The sequence below is a fragment of the Lathamus discolor genome, chromosome 5 (assembly GCF_037157495.1).
Source record: "Lathamus discolor isolate bLatDis1 chromosome 5, bLatDis1.hap1, whole genome shotgun sequence".
Lineage (NCBI taxonomy): Eukaryota > Metazoa > Chordata > Aves > Psittaciformes > Psittacidae > Lathamus > Lathamus discolor.
Genome location: NC_088888.1, coordinates 25,401,207 through 25,416,640, shown reverse-complemented (window position 1 = coordinate 25,416,640; position 15,434 = coordinate 25,401,207). Strand labels below are relative to the sequence as shown.

The window sequence follows — 15,434 nt, the reverse complement described above, 5'->3', positions numbered from 1 at the left end:
GAAGCCGATCGGCAGTGCGGGCTCTGTGGGTCGACAGCCTTGCCCCGGGTAAGAGCTGCCCCGGGGCCTTCACCTCGAGGGGTCCCAGCAGGGTTTGAGGACTGCGGGACTCGAGCCTTCTGGTTCTATTTCCCGAACCGTCAAGGAAGTGTGTGAGCATCCCAATGCTTTTCCCTCCAGGGTAAGGTTTAAAAGTAGCTGTTCTGAAATGCAGTGACTGAGGGTAGAATTTGTTTAGCCTCTTGCCAAATGTCCTCTGTTTCAGTGTTTGAAATTAAACATGGAGAGAACAGAAAGCAGGTGAAGAACAGAATGTCAACTGTGCTAATTCCTTTTTTTTTTTCCTTTTTTTTCCTCCTGAGCAGTAGAGTCTTTATGATCTATGCTGCCTTCCTGTTTTTAATATTATTTTGCAGGCATTTATACTAGTAACTTTATTTACAGTAAATTTCATTTAGAATACTGCAGTTTTACTTTGAGGGACCTAAATTGTATGCCTTATTCTAAGAGAAGAAAAAAAAAAAAAAACCAACAGTTGGCAAAAGACTAGGTATTTATGGTTAACAGTCAGGTAAGTTTGGAGAACCATGAAGCAGAAACATATTGGGCAGCAATGAGGCTCTGTCTGCCTTCTGTGTGTGGCTTGGCTGTTCCTCTGACCTCCTCTGAGCCTAGCCATGCAACCACTCCAAACATACCCCTGCAGCATAGTGCTTGGAGGCAGGGTTTGTTGGCTGACTTGAGGCAGCAACTTGCTAACAGGGCTGCTCTGTTTCAAAATCTGAAATGGTATAGCAGAATAGGGCTGCCACATATGCCAGCCTGTAGTATGGCCAGAGAGGTTGTGCACTGTAGACACAATAAAGATCAGCTGTAGGCAAGAATGGCGGTCTGAGCTTAGCAGGAGTACTTCTGGATAAAACTAAATTATTGCAAAATGTTAGTTAAATTTGTGCATGTTCATTATTCTGTGATAGAGAAGGAGAAGAAGAAAGAGAGAGAAGGTGAGGAAGAAAGAGCAAAGAGAAATTGAGAAAGAATTGTCTCAGAATTTGCTACTCAGCCTCTGCTAATTCCAGACTTCAATGTGCAAAAGGCAAGGAAAAGAGGAACAGTGGGTACAGGATTTATAGCTGAGCTCAAATTTCATTGAAGGATGGACTCCCCCAGAAAGATTCTGAGTATGGTTATATAATTAATAATGAAGCTGTCTCTTTGTGGCATTGTTCTGTTTCACCACTGTCCATACATTGTTGGGTATAAAGGGAAAAAAATTATATTTGTTAAAAACAAATACTTTCTCTTAGCTTCAAACCATTATAAAAAATATTGTCAGTAACTTGTAGATGGATATTTACGGAGGAATAAATAGTTGTTGATAGAAATAACATTACTAATGTATTTACTGCTGATCAGTTGCTGCTTGTTTTAAGGTCTGCGTTTTTGTTCTGTTATTCCTCTCTCCAGGATTTGGAATGCTTTGACTGATAATTATGGTAACGTAATGCCAGTTGACTGGAAATCTTCCCACACCAGAGCTTTGCACTTGCCAACACTAAATCTTTCTGAAAAAGGGGTAAGTTCTGATCAGCAGAAATACCTTCTTTGATCTTTTGTACTTGGCAGGAAAATAAAAATATTTGCATTTGTATAAAAGAGTGTTGTTATTAAATCTGTTAAAATATTTTTAGTGCTTGACATTATACATGAGAGGTTTTAAAAAATAAAATCAACCAACTATCAATGTACATTGACATCTCTGTGTGTTGGCATAATTCAGGGTTAGTCTTAGGTGGATGTTCATTAGAGCTAGCAGGTGATAGAAAAGACTGTAAAATGAGGAAGTTTTTCGCATAAAATCTTTCTACTGTGTTTCACATTGAACACTCTCCAGGGTTAGGGGGGAATAGAGGTGGGAGTACTGTCATTTAGTAAATGCATTGTGGAGTTTTTTTAAGTTCATCTCATTTTGCTGTCAAGTAGAGACTAAAGTGGCATCTTTTACAGGAAAAGTGACATGGGAGACAGTGAAGTGTGGGTTTGGTTTGGTTTTTATATTTAACAAGTGTAATAGTTGTCTGGGGATGGAGAAGGGAATGAAGAACTTCACAGAGGTTTATAGAAAGTGTTGTCCTCTGATCTTCTTAAAAGTGGATTAAAACGCTTCAGGAAGAAATGCTAGGAAGTATTGCTATCTCCCAGGTCTTCTGAGGAAACAAGTGGCTTATCTTAAACGTAGTGAAGTTGAGTTGTGTTGTAAAAATATCTCTGTGTGTAACCTGAGAATAGGGTAATGCTTTGACTTCTGCTATCTGTTATATAATCCACAGCTACTCTTTACTGTGACATGAACAAAGATTGCTCTGCTGAAGAGGATACTTTGGGGTTCAGCAGGGCAAGATGACAATTGAAAACTTACCTTCTCAATATGAATCTGATGATCATCCCTGGAATTTGACTTGTGTTTATTCTACTTTTTATTAGAGTGAGCATTCAGATTTTCTTAGTGGGTTTTGAGTAATTAAATCCTTATATTTAAAGTAGAAAGACTTAAAACCCCCCTTGCTTCAACCTTGTTGTGTGACTGAAATATGGACTAGAAGACTGATGGATCTCTTGATGAGGAGCTACGTACAATATAAAAAAAACATTTCCTATAGTCTTTGTAAGTTGTTTGCAGGAAGTTATGGAAGAACTACATAAAAAATGTAGTGGTGTTGCTGTTTTAGAAGGAATCTAAGCTATGCTGCCAGTAGAGGGAAAATCAGTTTATGGATTAAACATATATCAAGTATTTTTCAGCTTTCACTCCACCTGGCATGCCTTTTTGTTTGTAAAGCCCATCTGTTTGGAAGCATTTGACATACTTTTTTTTTTTTTTCCTACTTTTCTGTGTTTCAGCAGTATTTCTGGATATATGGCAGCACATATGGACCAGCTAGTAGATTGTTTTAACTTTCTTACAATGAATGCTGACAGTTAAGCGACACTTTTTTTATGCATTTGAAACTAATAATATGCTGTTGAACTTGTGCTTAAATATTTCTGTTCCTGTTTTTGTAGGGAGAAAGATGTAGGCTGAATAAAGGTGATTTGTCTGATCTTTGTTGCTTCATATCACAGATCTGTGTGCTATAGGGCTCTGACAGTGAAAGTAGTTGGGTAGAAGTGTTGTACAGTGGTACGAGGAACAGGATTGTGCAATTGCATGTTTATTTTATTTTTGTTAGATTACTTCTGAATGGGTCATTCCTTGATGGAAATGTGAGGACATAAATGGGCATGGGGTGTGGTTGCATGGAAGGCCTGGTGGACCTCCTGGCATCAGCTGTATTTTGTCCTGGTTTAGGAAGTTTATTTAGAAGCCTAAATTATCAAAATACATTTTGATAGTCTCTCAAAATGTTGTTTCTGGAGATGTCAGGAGAAGTTGACCTCCTAGATCAATTGCTGTGCTCTAGTTGTTGTCGTAATCCTATATACATGGAAAAATATTTGAGGACTGCAGGTGTTAAAGAATGTCAAAACTGCAGTGTATCAGTGCAGTAGGTGAACAGATATTCTTAATGTAGCCCTGCCACTGCATGCTTCTTGGAATTCAGATTTAAAAAAAAAAAAAAAAGAGAAATTTTACTTCATTCTAGTGGCTAAAGAAGTGCAAATGGTGTGTTTTCCCCTTTAGATTAGCTATCTGGGGATATCAGTGGCATCTTCACAATGAATCTGAAAACTAGTAAGGTTTCTGAAGAAACTGTGAAAATTGGAGGAATTACAACAAAAATTGAAAACTGATACAGTGGCACTGAGGACTTGATACAGCTAGTCATAATGCTTGTAAATTATCCCAAAGATCATTTAAAGCAATTGAGCTGAAAAGGTCAAAGGTTAGGGATTGCAGCTTTGGGAGGCTGAGGGGCTTTTCTAGTTTGGTTTGCCTGGAACCTTGTAATAGACAAAATGCAGAAAAAGCAAACAGATTTTTAAATAAACTAAAATATATCACTTTGTGAGAGTAAAAAATACCTGATTGTCCTGGTTTTGAGCAGCAGCAGTCGTTTTTCTCCTTCTCAGGAGCTAGTACAGTGCTGTGTTTTGATCTTTTGGCCTTGGAACAGTGGTGATAACGCCGATGTTTTCAGTTGCTGCTCGAATGTTTGGTCTGGCCAAGGACTTTCGGAGCCTCATGCTCTGCCAGGGAGGAGGGGAGGCCGGGAGGAAGCAGAGACAGGACACCTGACCCAAACTAGCCAAAGAGGTATTCCATACCACAGCACGTCATGCCCAGGATGTAACTTGGAGTGACCCGGAAGGGTTGGGACTGCAGGGTTGGAGGAGGTATCGGTTGGTGCTTGGCTGGGGGGAGTGGGGTGAGTTATTGGTCGGCTGGTGTTAAGGTGTTGTATTCTTTCCTCTTGTTATTTCTTTTATCATTATTATTATTGGTGGTAGCAGTAGTGATCTATGTTATACCTTAGTTACTAAACTGTTCTTATCTCAACCCGTGGGAGTTGCATTCTTTTTTGATTCTCCTCTCCGTCCCTCCAGGAGCAGGGGGAGGGCAAGAAGGGGGGGAGTGAGTGGACGAGGTTTGTGGTTGGGTTCAAACCACGACACTGATCAAGGAGGAGACTTAATTTTTTTTCCCTTTGCTATGTGCACATTTTGGTTTTGAAGTATAGAAACATGTAAAACAACAGGTTTGTGTGATGTTAGAGACTATGGTTAGGTTTTCATCCCACACTGACAGTCGTCTTTCTTCCTTTAAGATTTAAATACCTACACTGGATTGACTGCCTTGCATGTAGATATCTGCACGTCACAGTGTATATGGTCTTTGTATGCTGAGGTTATTTAAAGACTTTAAAGACTGACTACTATTTTAACTTCCTTCAGTTTTGATTTCAGTTAAGGTATTTCAGTTTCCAGGTATTTGACAGCAAGAATCATTGATGCCATTATTATGGGCAGGGAATCTGTTTCATAAAATTCACTATTAGCTCCCAGGGTTGTTGGGTTTTTTTATATATATGTACATGGATTTTATACACACACAAAAGTGTGTATATATTTATATAAATACACATTTTGGTGCTTTCTAGGTAAACGATAACTTGAACCTTGACCTGTCAGATGACGAAGAGCTGAGAGAACAGTTGGATATGCACTCTATCATTGTTTCCTGCATCAATGATGAACCACTTTTCACAGCAGAGCAGGTAAGTGTTCAGCAAAGACAATTTTGTTGGTGTATGTAATTATGGTGAATTATGTAATTCTTTTTTGTTCTTCTTTGCTGTTAACTGTAGCTAAACTTCTTGATTGGTTTTTATTTAGGGCTTTTTGTTTATTTTGATCATTCAGGTTCAAAAAGTATTCTCAATGCTTCAGGTGATGTTGATAGTTCAGGGGTTTTGAAATGTTTATGCATTTCTTACCATGACTTAGTCAGAAATACTACTAAATTAAATGTATATGTTAAGAAGCAAAAATGTTTTCAGAGTGTCAGTGATACTGTAGAGTTTGTAGTTTTCCACCATGACCGTGTAGCCATTCATAGCTTCACGTGGCTTTGTGGTTAATGAGAATTCTTCAAAGTTTTTGCCAAATGTAAGAGCAGATCAACAGTTCTGCTACTAAGCTTTCAAATTACTTAGTGTTTAAAGGTTTCTGTTCCAAATCCACAGATTTACTTCAGTTTTATCTTGAAAATTGCTCTTCTGTGTAAGGTTAATGACTGTCCAGTAAGATCCTCCTTTAGTAAGCAAATACAAGAATGTATTTTCTTGTTGTTCAGATGTTTACTTGTGAACTCTGATGGACATGGTTATTAAGGGTACAAGAGACAGGATTGCTTGAACTGTCTCAGCTCTTTACTGTGAGGTGGATCTTGGCACTGTCTGCAGCCTTTAAACCTGTAAAAGTTGATGTGTTGTTCAGCTATTCAGTTAATAATTTAACCTGTAAAGTATGGTCATTTTTATACTGCAAAGTAAGCTCTCTGTTCTCGTATTTTATGTGTCACTCAGGTCTTATGCTCAGGGATGCAAATCAGCTTGAGGTGATGATGGACCAGTTCATAAAACTTTTCATAAGCACAGCAGATTTTTCAGGTTATTTGGAGGTTTGTTTGTTTGTTTTAACAGGTGTAGTGAAATGGGGGGTGCAGAGGTAGCTGATATTTGTTGTTGTTTTGTTTTCCTTCAACTGAATACTTAGGAATTCGTATATTCTGGGTCACTCTTTAGTTCAGTTCTCTTAAGCAGAACCATGTGTACCTTCACATATAAATAACTGTTTAGTTTCAACACACTTCTTGTTATGAGGTCACCAGTTTACCTAGAAAAGGTAGGCTTATTCTCACAGAGCAAGGATGGTGAGAAAATGTCAATAAGACTTTGTTGGTTCTCTTCCATCTAGTCATGGTATTAGTTTTCTCCAACAGCATCTTTGCTAATTGAGAATAAAAAAAAAAACCTTAAGCTCTTACCAGGTTTCTTCAAATTGCAGGCAATTTCTCTTCATGCAGGAGGGTTTTCATTAGGGTTTTCATTATTTGAAGGTGATTGAAGAAATAGAGGAAATGATGCAGGAATCACCTGATCCAGAAGATGATGAAACACCCACCCAATCAGATCGGCTCTCCATACTTTCCCAGGAGATTCAGACGCTCAAGAGATCCAGTACGAACAACAGCTATGAAGAGAGTACGTGATATTTATTTAGTATTTTGCTGTTATGATTACTGAATATAGTTTAAATGGCAAGTTTGCCATGTGTTTGTTTTATGGCAAGTCCTTCTTATGAAATACCTGCATTCAAAAATATTTTCAAATTGCCTGGAAGAGTAACCTGGATTTAGAACCTAAATAGAAATCTTATCTTTGTCAGCTTTCATAACTTAGAATAAAAATAAAACTTTATGGAATTTCAGATTAAAGCAAATATGCTGAAGCTTGATTAACTGGAATGAGGTCCCTTCATAGGTAAAGTGATAAGTCAGTCATTTTTTACTGAACTTTTGAGACACTTTATTGAGGCCAGTACAGTGCATTTAAGAAGACTAGCTAAAACTCTGGAGAGCTATGAGTCTCCGGATAAAGAAAATAGTGTTTCGTTGTTACTGTTTCAGTCATTGCAACATATTTTGATACACACTACACAAAAATAAGGCAACAGTTGCCTTGTTTTTCTCATAAGAACCTCACATATTTTTGTCCTTCCATTTCTCTTCAGATAAATTAAAAAAAAAAGGCAAAAAAGAATACCCAGACCCTCCAAAACCAACACTTTGTATCATCTTCTACTCAAATGAAATCATCTGTTCTTCTCTATACAAAAGGAAAGGAGAAATTACATGTATAGTTTAATTGTAGTGGGTTGAATTGTATGTGAAAGAAACTTGTGATTAATGAGTTTTATGATTGGAATTTATTTCATTTGCATATTTGTCAAAATCAGTTCTCAAAGGTGTTATGAACCCAAGGAATATTTGCTAGATGATCCTTCTACCCTACCTTGGTCCCTTTTACAAAGTTCGGTGCTTTCTTTCCAGTAGTCTGGGTCAGCAATATAAATTCTGTGGAAGATTCAGAAAACTGGATGACCTTTTGTGACATGACTTACAGTTTCTAGTGCACTTCAGATTTTTGGAGGAGATCCCATTTTCGTGGTTGGACTCTTAGCTGTCTCAACACATAAATTTCAGGAATGTGAAAGCAAAGTATATCCTGCTCAGCAGGGCTTCCTGCTTTTCTGACAGTTCCATATGTCCTTAGGTTTGGAGCTAATCAAGCTTGTTTGATGTTTCATATCATATTTATCTTGCTTTGCCTCAGGAGTTCATCTTGTCTATTGCATCTTTATGGTTTAAAGGTCAGTCTTGACAACCAGCCCTGAGTTACTTTGGCAGATAGTTTAAATTTGCTTCACCAGTTTATCACATCTTTCAGGTTGCTACTTTATGAAAAGATCTTGATACCTTTTTTGCATGCAAAGCTGCTTCAGAATTAGTCTGCACCTCTCTGAAATTGTTGCAGAGTTTTCTTGGAAACTGTGTCTTTTATAAAAGTCAGAGGTGTTAATATTTAGGATTAAGAGCAGGATATCAAAGCTTGTATTTACTTTTTTCTTGGATAGGAAAAGACATGTATTAAGACAGTCTGAAAATAAAACTAGTTACAACTCTATTTACACAACTGAGTCCTTTAGCCTGAATAGCCAAGATTTAATCCAGGTAGTCTTCTGTATTTGAATTACTCTGTCTTCATTCACCTGCATCAGCTGTGTAGTTCCTGTGCAGCCCTTTTGTAGACTTTGAGAACAACTGATCCATCATAAATGAGTCAGGATTGCACCTATGTCTTTGGAACAATTGTTTCTTACCTTGTGAAATATTAGGGCTTCCTTGTACTTCCTTAATTACAACATAGAATCATGGAAAGTTTCTTTTGGAAGGGACCTTCAAAGGTCATCTAGTCCAATCCCCCTTCAGTGAGCAAGGGTATCTTCATCTGCCTTCATATTTGTATATTATCTGAGATTTCTCAGAAATAAGAAGCAAGTTTAACCACCTTCTTGTTACTAGTCTAGTTGCCTTGTGATGTATTTATTCCTTTGGGAATGTTGTTTTATTCTATGTAGGTTTAGAATTGAATTTTTTGTTTTGAAAAGTTTCAGAGTACATTTTTCTTGTAATTTCTAGAAGTATTCTCGTGCTTAAAATCTTGACATTACTTTTTTATATGAATTATTTATAGGAGTAAAAAGATTGTCTGTTGCTGAGTTAAATGAGTTGCTAGAAGAAATTGAGACTGCTATTAAGGATTATTCTGAGGAACTGGTACAGCAATTGGCTCTACGAGATGAATTGGAGTTTGAGAAGGAAGTGAAAAACAGCTTCATTTCTGTCCTCATAGAAGTACAAAACAAACAGAGAGAACACAAAGAAACAGCAAAGAAGAAAAAGAAGCTGAAAAATGGTAGTCCTCAGAATGGCAAACAAGAAAGAGGTCATATGCCTGGAACAGTAAGAAAATTTTTGTAATTGTTTATGCATTTTAAATGTTTTTGGGGTTGGTTTTTTTTCCTATGGGAAGTAGTAGTCCTAGATTATATCAGGATACCTGCTTCCATGCCTTCATTTGCAGACAAGGCTTAGGCACTTCCTACTGTGGTTATTTTTTTTTCTACAAGGTCATACAACATTTTACTCTTCTCGTACTCAAAATTTTAATTGTTTGAGAATTAGCCTGGAATCACCATACCTTTCTTTCAAAAAATACTGTCTTTGCCTACTGACAGTAGAACACACAGCAGTATATCCAAACACATTTATCTGGTTGGTTTCACTGTGTGAATTTTAGTATGCATGTACCACTGATAGCCTGGCAGGAAATTCAGTGTTATTGTTGGTGTAGCTGTACAGACACTTACTGATCATGTTGGGTTTTAGGTAGGAAAAATGAAAAAGTCTTACTCTGGATCTCCTGAAACCTGTGGTAGAGTTACCATGTCCAATGAGAGTGAGGGGTGATGCCAAAGTGTAGTGCAGGAGTAGAGAGGGAAGATAATTTGGTTTATTATTTGCAAAATATAGCAACAAAAGCAAAAATGTGTTTCAAACAGAGATAGAATAATAGGAGGCAGAGAGTGAAAGAAATTGGGTTGTCAATGCGGTATTTTCTTTCTTATCTGTCCTAGTATATTTTTAAATTACTTAAGTGGATGTTAATACTAGAATTTCTTAGTGTCTCTTATAGGATGCAGAAAATGTGGTTAATGTATCGTACATCTTTGCTAAGTCCTGGAAAGAATGTTTCAGTTTGATATCAGAAGGACTTGGGGGTTGTGTTTCAAACATAAGGAATAAACATTTGTAATGAAATATTAATGCTTCAGAATCTATTTCTAAAGTTACAAGAATAAGATTCCTGTGATATAACCCAAATAGAGTGCTGCTTTTGTCTATCTGATGAAAAGTGGTTTTGTACCTAGCAAAGTTTTAATGGAATTCTAAGAAAGTGTGTCTGTAAAACAATACGAAATTGTTATCCATCTGCAAGAGCAGAGTGGAAAGTTCAAATCTACTAATTTTTGGTTCTCGGTCATGGGAAACCGAGTAATATTCTAAGTAGAGAGAAAAATAATTATTTGGTTTTGAAACTTGAGTCAAGTGATTCATAAGTTATTCTGGTTAGTTTCAAGTTTAGAAACTTGAATGATGCTTTCAAATATAATTTTATGTGGTCCCAGTGTAAGACATTTGCATGTTTAGTTGCTTCAAGATACAGATATTTCAGATTGCTTTCTGAGGGAGACTGAACACACTGGCTGCCAAACAAGACTGTAGGCTGTGTGTGTAGTTCCTTTGAAAATAGCTTTCACTGTCACCAAGTACAGATTTGAGTGCCTTCTCTCAGGAGTTGGAAGCTTCCTTCCTTCAACACTCGGGTTTTTTTTCTGTATGTCTTTTTTTTTTTTTTTTTTTTTTTTTTTAAGGAAATGCTGAGGACATGCATTCAGATCGTATGTTCAAGTAACTTTATGAAGAGTGAGTTTCTGTTGATAAATAGTGTATAAATTAGGAGTTTTATTAATAAAAAACTGTAATGAAGTCTCATTTAAATACAAAGTATGGAAGTAGGGTTAAATTTTCACTCTCTAAGAAAATATATTTCCCTCTAAATACTGTAATTTAATTCTAATAAGTAGAATCATAGAATCATAGAATGGTTAGGGTTGGAAAGGACCTCAAGATCATCTAGTTCCAACCCCCCTGCCATGGGCAGGGACACCTCTCACTAAACCATCCCACACAAGGCTTCATCCAACCTGGCCTTGAACACCGCCAGGGATGGAGCACTCACAACCTCCCTGGGCAACCGATTCCAGTGCCTCACCACCCTAACAGGAAAGAATTTCCTCCTTATATCCAATCTAAACTTCCTCTGTTTAAGTTTTAACCCATTACCCCTTGTCCTGTCACTACAGTCCCTGACAAAGAGTCCCTCCCCAGCATCCCTATAGGCCCCCTTCAGGTACTGGAAGGCTGCTATGAGGTCTCCAGGCAGCCTTCTCTTCTCCAGGCTGAACAGCCCCAACTTCCTCAGCCTATCTTCATACGGGAGGTGCTCCAGTCCACTGATCATCCTCGTGGCCCTCCTCTGGACTTGTTCCAGCAGTTCCATGTCCTTTTTATGTTGAGGACACCAGAACTGCACACAATAGTCCAGGTGAGGTCTCACAAGAGCAGAGTAGAGGGGCAGGATCACCTCCTTCGACCTGCTGGTCACACTGCTTTTGATGCAGCCCAGGATACGGTTGGCTTTCTGGGCTGCAAGCGCACACTGCCGGCTCATGTTCATTTTCTCATCGACCAGCACCCCCAAGTCCTTCTCTGCAGGGCCGCTCTGAATCTCTTCTTTGCCCAGTCTGTAGCCGTGCCTGGGATTGCTCCGACCCAGGTGTAGGACCCTGCACTTGTCGTGGTTGAACTTCATAAGGTTGGCATCAGCCCACCTCACAAGCGTTTCAAGGTCCCTCTGGATGGCATCCCTTCCCTCCAGCGTATCAACCGGACCACACAGCTGGGTGTCATCGGCAAACTTGCTGAGGGCACACTCAATCCCACTGTCCATGTCAGCGATGAAGATGTTAAACAAGACCGGTCCCAACACCGATCCCTGAGGGACACCACTTGTTACCAGTCTCCAGCCAGACATCGAGCCATTGACCACAACTCTTTGTGTGCAGCCGTCCAGCCAGTTCTTTATCCACCGAGTGGTCCATCCATCAAATTGATATCTCTCCAATTTAGAGAGAAGGATGTGGTGTGGGACAGTGTCAAACGCTTTGCACAAGTCCAGGTAGATGGCGTCAACTGCTTTACCCTTATCCATCAATTCTGTAGCCCCATCATAGAAGGCCACCAAATTGGTCAGGCAGGATTTGCCCCTAGTGAAGCCATGCTGGCTGTCACCAAGCACCTTGTTGTTCTTCATGTGCCTTAGCATGTTGTCCCCGAGAATGTGCTCCAAGATTTTACCAGGCACAGAGGTGAGACTGACTGGTCTGTAATTCCCCGGGTCTTCCATTTTCCCCTTCTTGAAAGTGGGGGTTATATTTCCCTTTTTCCAGTCGTCAGGAACTTCACCTGACTGCCATGATTTTTCAAATATGATGGCCAGTGGCTTAGCAACTTCATTTGCCAGCTCCTTCAGGACCCGCGGATGGATTCCATCAGGTCCCATGGACTTGTGCGCGTTCAGATTTTGAAGATGGTCACGAACCAGATCCTCTCCTACAGTGGGCCCAAGGTCTTCATTCTCACAGCCCCTGCATCTACTTTCTAAGAACTGGGTGGTGCAGTCAGAGCCTTTGCCAGTGAAGACCGAGGCGAAGAAGTCATTCAGAACCTCAGCCTTCTCCAAATCCTGTGTAGCCAGTTCTCCCGAAAGCTTCCTCAGGGGGCCTATTTTGTCCGTAGTCTGTTTTTTGTTTGCTACGTACCTGTAGAATCCCTTCCTATTATCCTTAACATCCCTGGCTAGGTTTAATTCTAACTGGGCCTTAGCCTTCCTAACCTGGTCCCTAGCTTCCCGGACAACATCCCTGTACTCTACCCAGGCCACCTGTCCTTGATTCCATTTTATATAAGCCTCTTTTTCCCTTTGAATTTTCCTCAGCAGCTCCTTATCCATCCAAGGAGGTCTCCTGGCCCTCCTGCTGCACTTCCTTCTAGTTGGGATGCAGCACTCCTGAGCTTGCAGCAGGTGATCCTTGAATATAAACCAACAGTCTTGGGCCCCCCTGCCCTCCAGGGCTATATCCCATGGAACCTTACTAAGCAGGCTCCTGAAGAGGCCAAAGTCTGCTCTTTTGAAGTCCAGGGCAGTGAGCTTGCTACACGCTCTTCTCACTCTCCTGGGGATCTCAAATTCTACCATCTCATGATCGCTGCATCCAAGGCTTCCCTGTAGTATCACATTCTCAACAAGCTCTTCCCTGTTGGTGAGCACAAGGTCAAGCATGGCACCTCTCCTTGTCGGCTCCTCTATTACTTGCAGAAGGAAGTTGTCTTCCACACAATCGAGGAACCTCCTGGATTGCTTGTGCCGTGCAGTGCCATCATTCCAACAGATGTTAGGGTGGTTGAAATCCCCCATGAGAACAAGGGCCTGCGAGCATGAGGCTTTTCCTATCTGTCTGTAGAGTGCTTCACCCACAGGTTCTCCTTGATCAGGCGGCCTGTAACAGATTCCCACAGTAATGTCTCCCACAGCTGTTTTCCCTTTAACCCTGACCCACAAACTCTCTGTAAACTGCTCACCTGTCCCTGGACAGAGTTCCATACTCTCCAGCCTATCCCTAACATAAAGGGCAACTCCCCCTCCCCGCCTGCCAGGCCTGTCCTTTCTAAAGAGCCTGTAACCTTCCATTCCAACACTCCAGTCATAGGAGCCATCCCCACCATGTTTCTGTGATGCCTATTATATCATACCCCCGTAGATGTGCACACATCTCTAATTCCTCTTGTTTGTTCCACATGCTACGGGCGTTTGTATTGAGGCATCTGAGACGAGCTCCAATCGAAGTCGGCTCGTTGGCTGGAGCAGCTGGAATATATCTACATTGTTCCGAGCATTTATTATAGGTGCTGGCAACTGACTGGGTATGTTGGGATGGAATGATGCCCCCCTCCCCCAACACATCTAGTTTAAAGCCCCCTTGACCAGTCTGGCAAGCCTCCGACCAAAACCGTTCTTCCCCTTCTTTACCAGAGCAGCTCCACCAGCCCCCAGTAGATCTGGCCTACTAACTTCAGTCTTATGTTCAAGACACCCAAACCCCTGACTATGACACCACCCTTTTAACCATCTATTGACCTGGCCAATCCTCCTAGCTTTTTCTTGGTCCTCCCCTGTGTCCTGGAGAATTGACGCAAAGACTATCTGAGCACCGGAGCCCCTAACCACCTCTCCCAGGGCTCTGTAGTCTTTCTTTATGGTCCCCAGTCTACTACTACCTATATCCCTAGCACCCACATGGATCACCAGAAGCGGATAACAGTCCTTGGAACTTACCAGAGCAGGTAGCCTCTCTGTAACATCCCTGATCCGTGCCCCTGGTAGGCAGCACACCTCCCTCGAGACGGGGTCAGGCCAACAGACGAGTGCTTCTGTCCCTTTCAAAGTAGAGTCCCCTTTTACTACGACCCGCTGCTTTTTCTTTGTAGCGCCAGTAGAGATCTTTACCTGTGCATAATCCGGCTGTTTGTGGTGCAAGTTTGTTTCCTCATTAGTCTCTTGCAGGACAGCAAAGCGGTTCTGCGTGGGGACAACAGATTTAGGAGGAAGCGTAGATGGTTTAATTCTTTGTTCTTGGTACAGTCTTTGGGTAAAACGCTTTCTTAGACTTCTAAAACTTTTGCCTTTCTCACAAGTACAAACTGGAGAGAGGTTAAAAATAGTCAGAGCTTCAAGGTAACAGTTGCTTTAAGCAGCCTATCTTAAAAAAGAGTTAAGATGGCTTTGGCAGCATCTGTGTCTATTTACTGATTTCATTGTGTTTTGGAAAGCAAATGAATACTGTATTCCAGCACATTTTATTCTCCCATAAATAAATACATTCAGATAAGCATGCTGAGGCATGTGCATCATCCTCCCCTGTTCAGCAGCTTGGCAGTTTCTTCTTTTTATGTTCTTGTCAGTTGCTGATTTTTATATCTTATACTAGAACCTAAAATTGTTTTGCTTTTTTTTTTTTTTTTTTTTTTTGACTTGTCATCTGCAGCAAGCAAAAAGGATTACAGAGTTCCAGGAAAAAAAAAAAAAAAAGACTGTGGTTGGATTTTATATTAATTTAAAAAAACAAACAAACAAACAAAAAAACACCAGAATCCATGATTCCGTGTAATGAAGCTTGAAATTAATTTGGGTATGTTATTAACTAATTGTGTATATTTGATCATATTACCGACAAATCAGGAACACCAGCTGTTGCTTCAGTTGTGGAAGTGTGAAAGCTTACAGTGTTTTAAAGAGGTAGAGCTGAAATGTACTACCTCTGAACAGTGATTATAATAGGTAGTTAAAATCTGAAAAGTTGTTAACATCAGTGTCTCTAAAAGTATATTGCTGAAACACAAAATTTAAATATTATACCATGAAGTAAACTTTTGAATATACTATATTTTACATTTCAAAATGAAGCAGCCTTAAAAGGCAAATCTCAGTTATTGGGTCCGCAGTGTGAAGATTTTGTTTGATTAAATTTTGATGTAATTGTACTGCTTAACTGCCATTGTAAAGTTAGCTTTTTCATTATAAAAAATTAAGTATGTGAATGAAAATATAGAAATGTGCTGAAATACTCCTTATAGCTTGACTTTGTCTTTCGTCTCTTACAGTCTTGATAAATGCTGATTAACAGTTCTG

General features: G+C 39.9%; 1 protein-coding gene across 3 annotated transcripts in view; it reads left to right on the top strand.

Moving 5' to 3' along the window:
• FEZ2 (fasciculation and elongation protein zeta 2) overlaps positions 1-15,434 on the top strand; it is a 29,930-nt gene that overhangs the window by 436 nt on the left and 14,060 nt on the right. For all 3 annotated transcript variants that reach the window (XM_065680089.1, XM_065680088.1, XM_065680090.1), the window contains exons 2-5: positions 1,468-1,576; positions 5,100-5,216; positions 6,560-6,704; positions 8,757-9,025. In XM_065680089.1, coding sequence (XP_065536161.1) covers positions 1,468-1,576; positions 5,100-5,216; positions 6,560-6,704; positions 8,757-9,025 — 640 coding nt within the window. The remainder of the gene's footprint in view (positions 1-1,467; positions 1,577-5,099; positions 5,217-6,559; positions 6,705-8,756; positions 9,026-15,434) is intronic.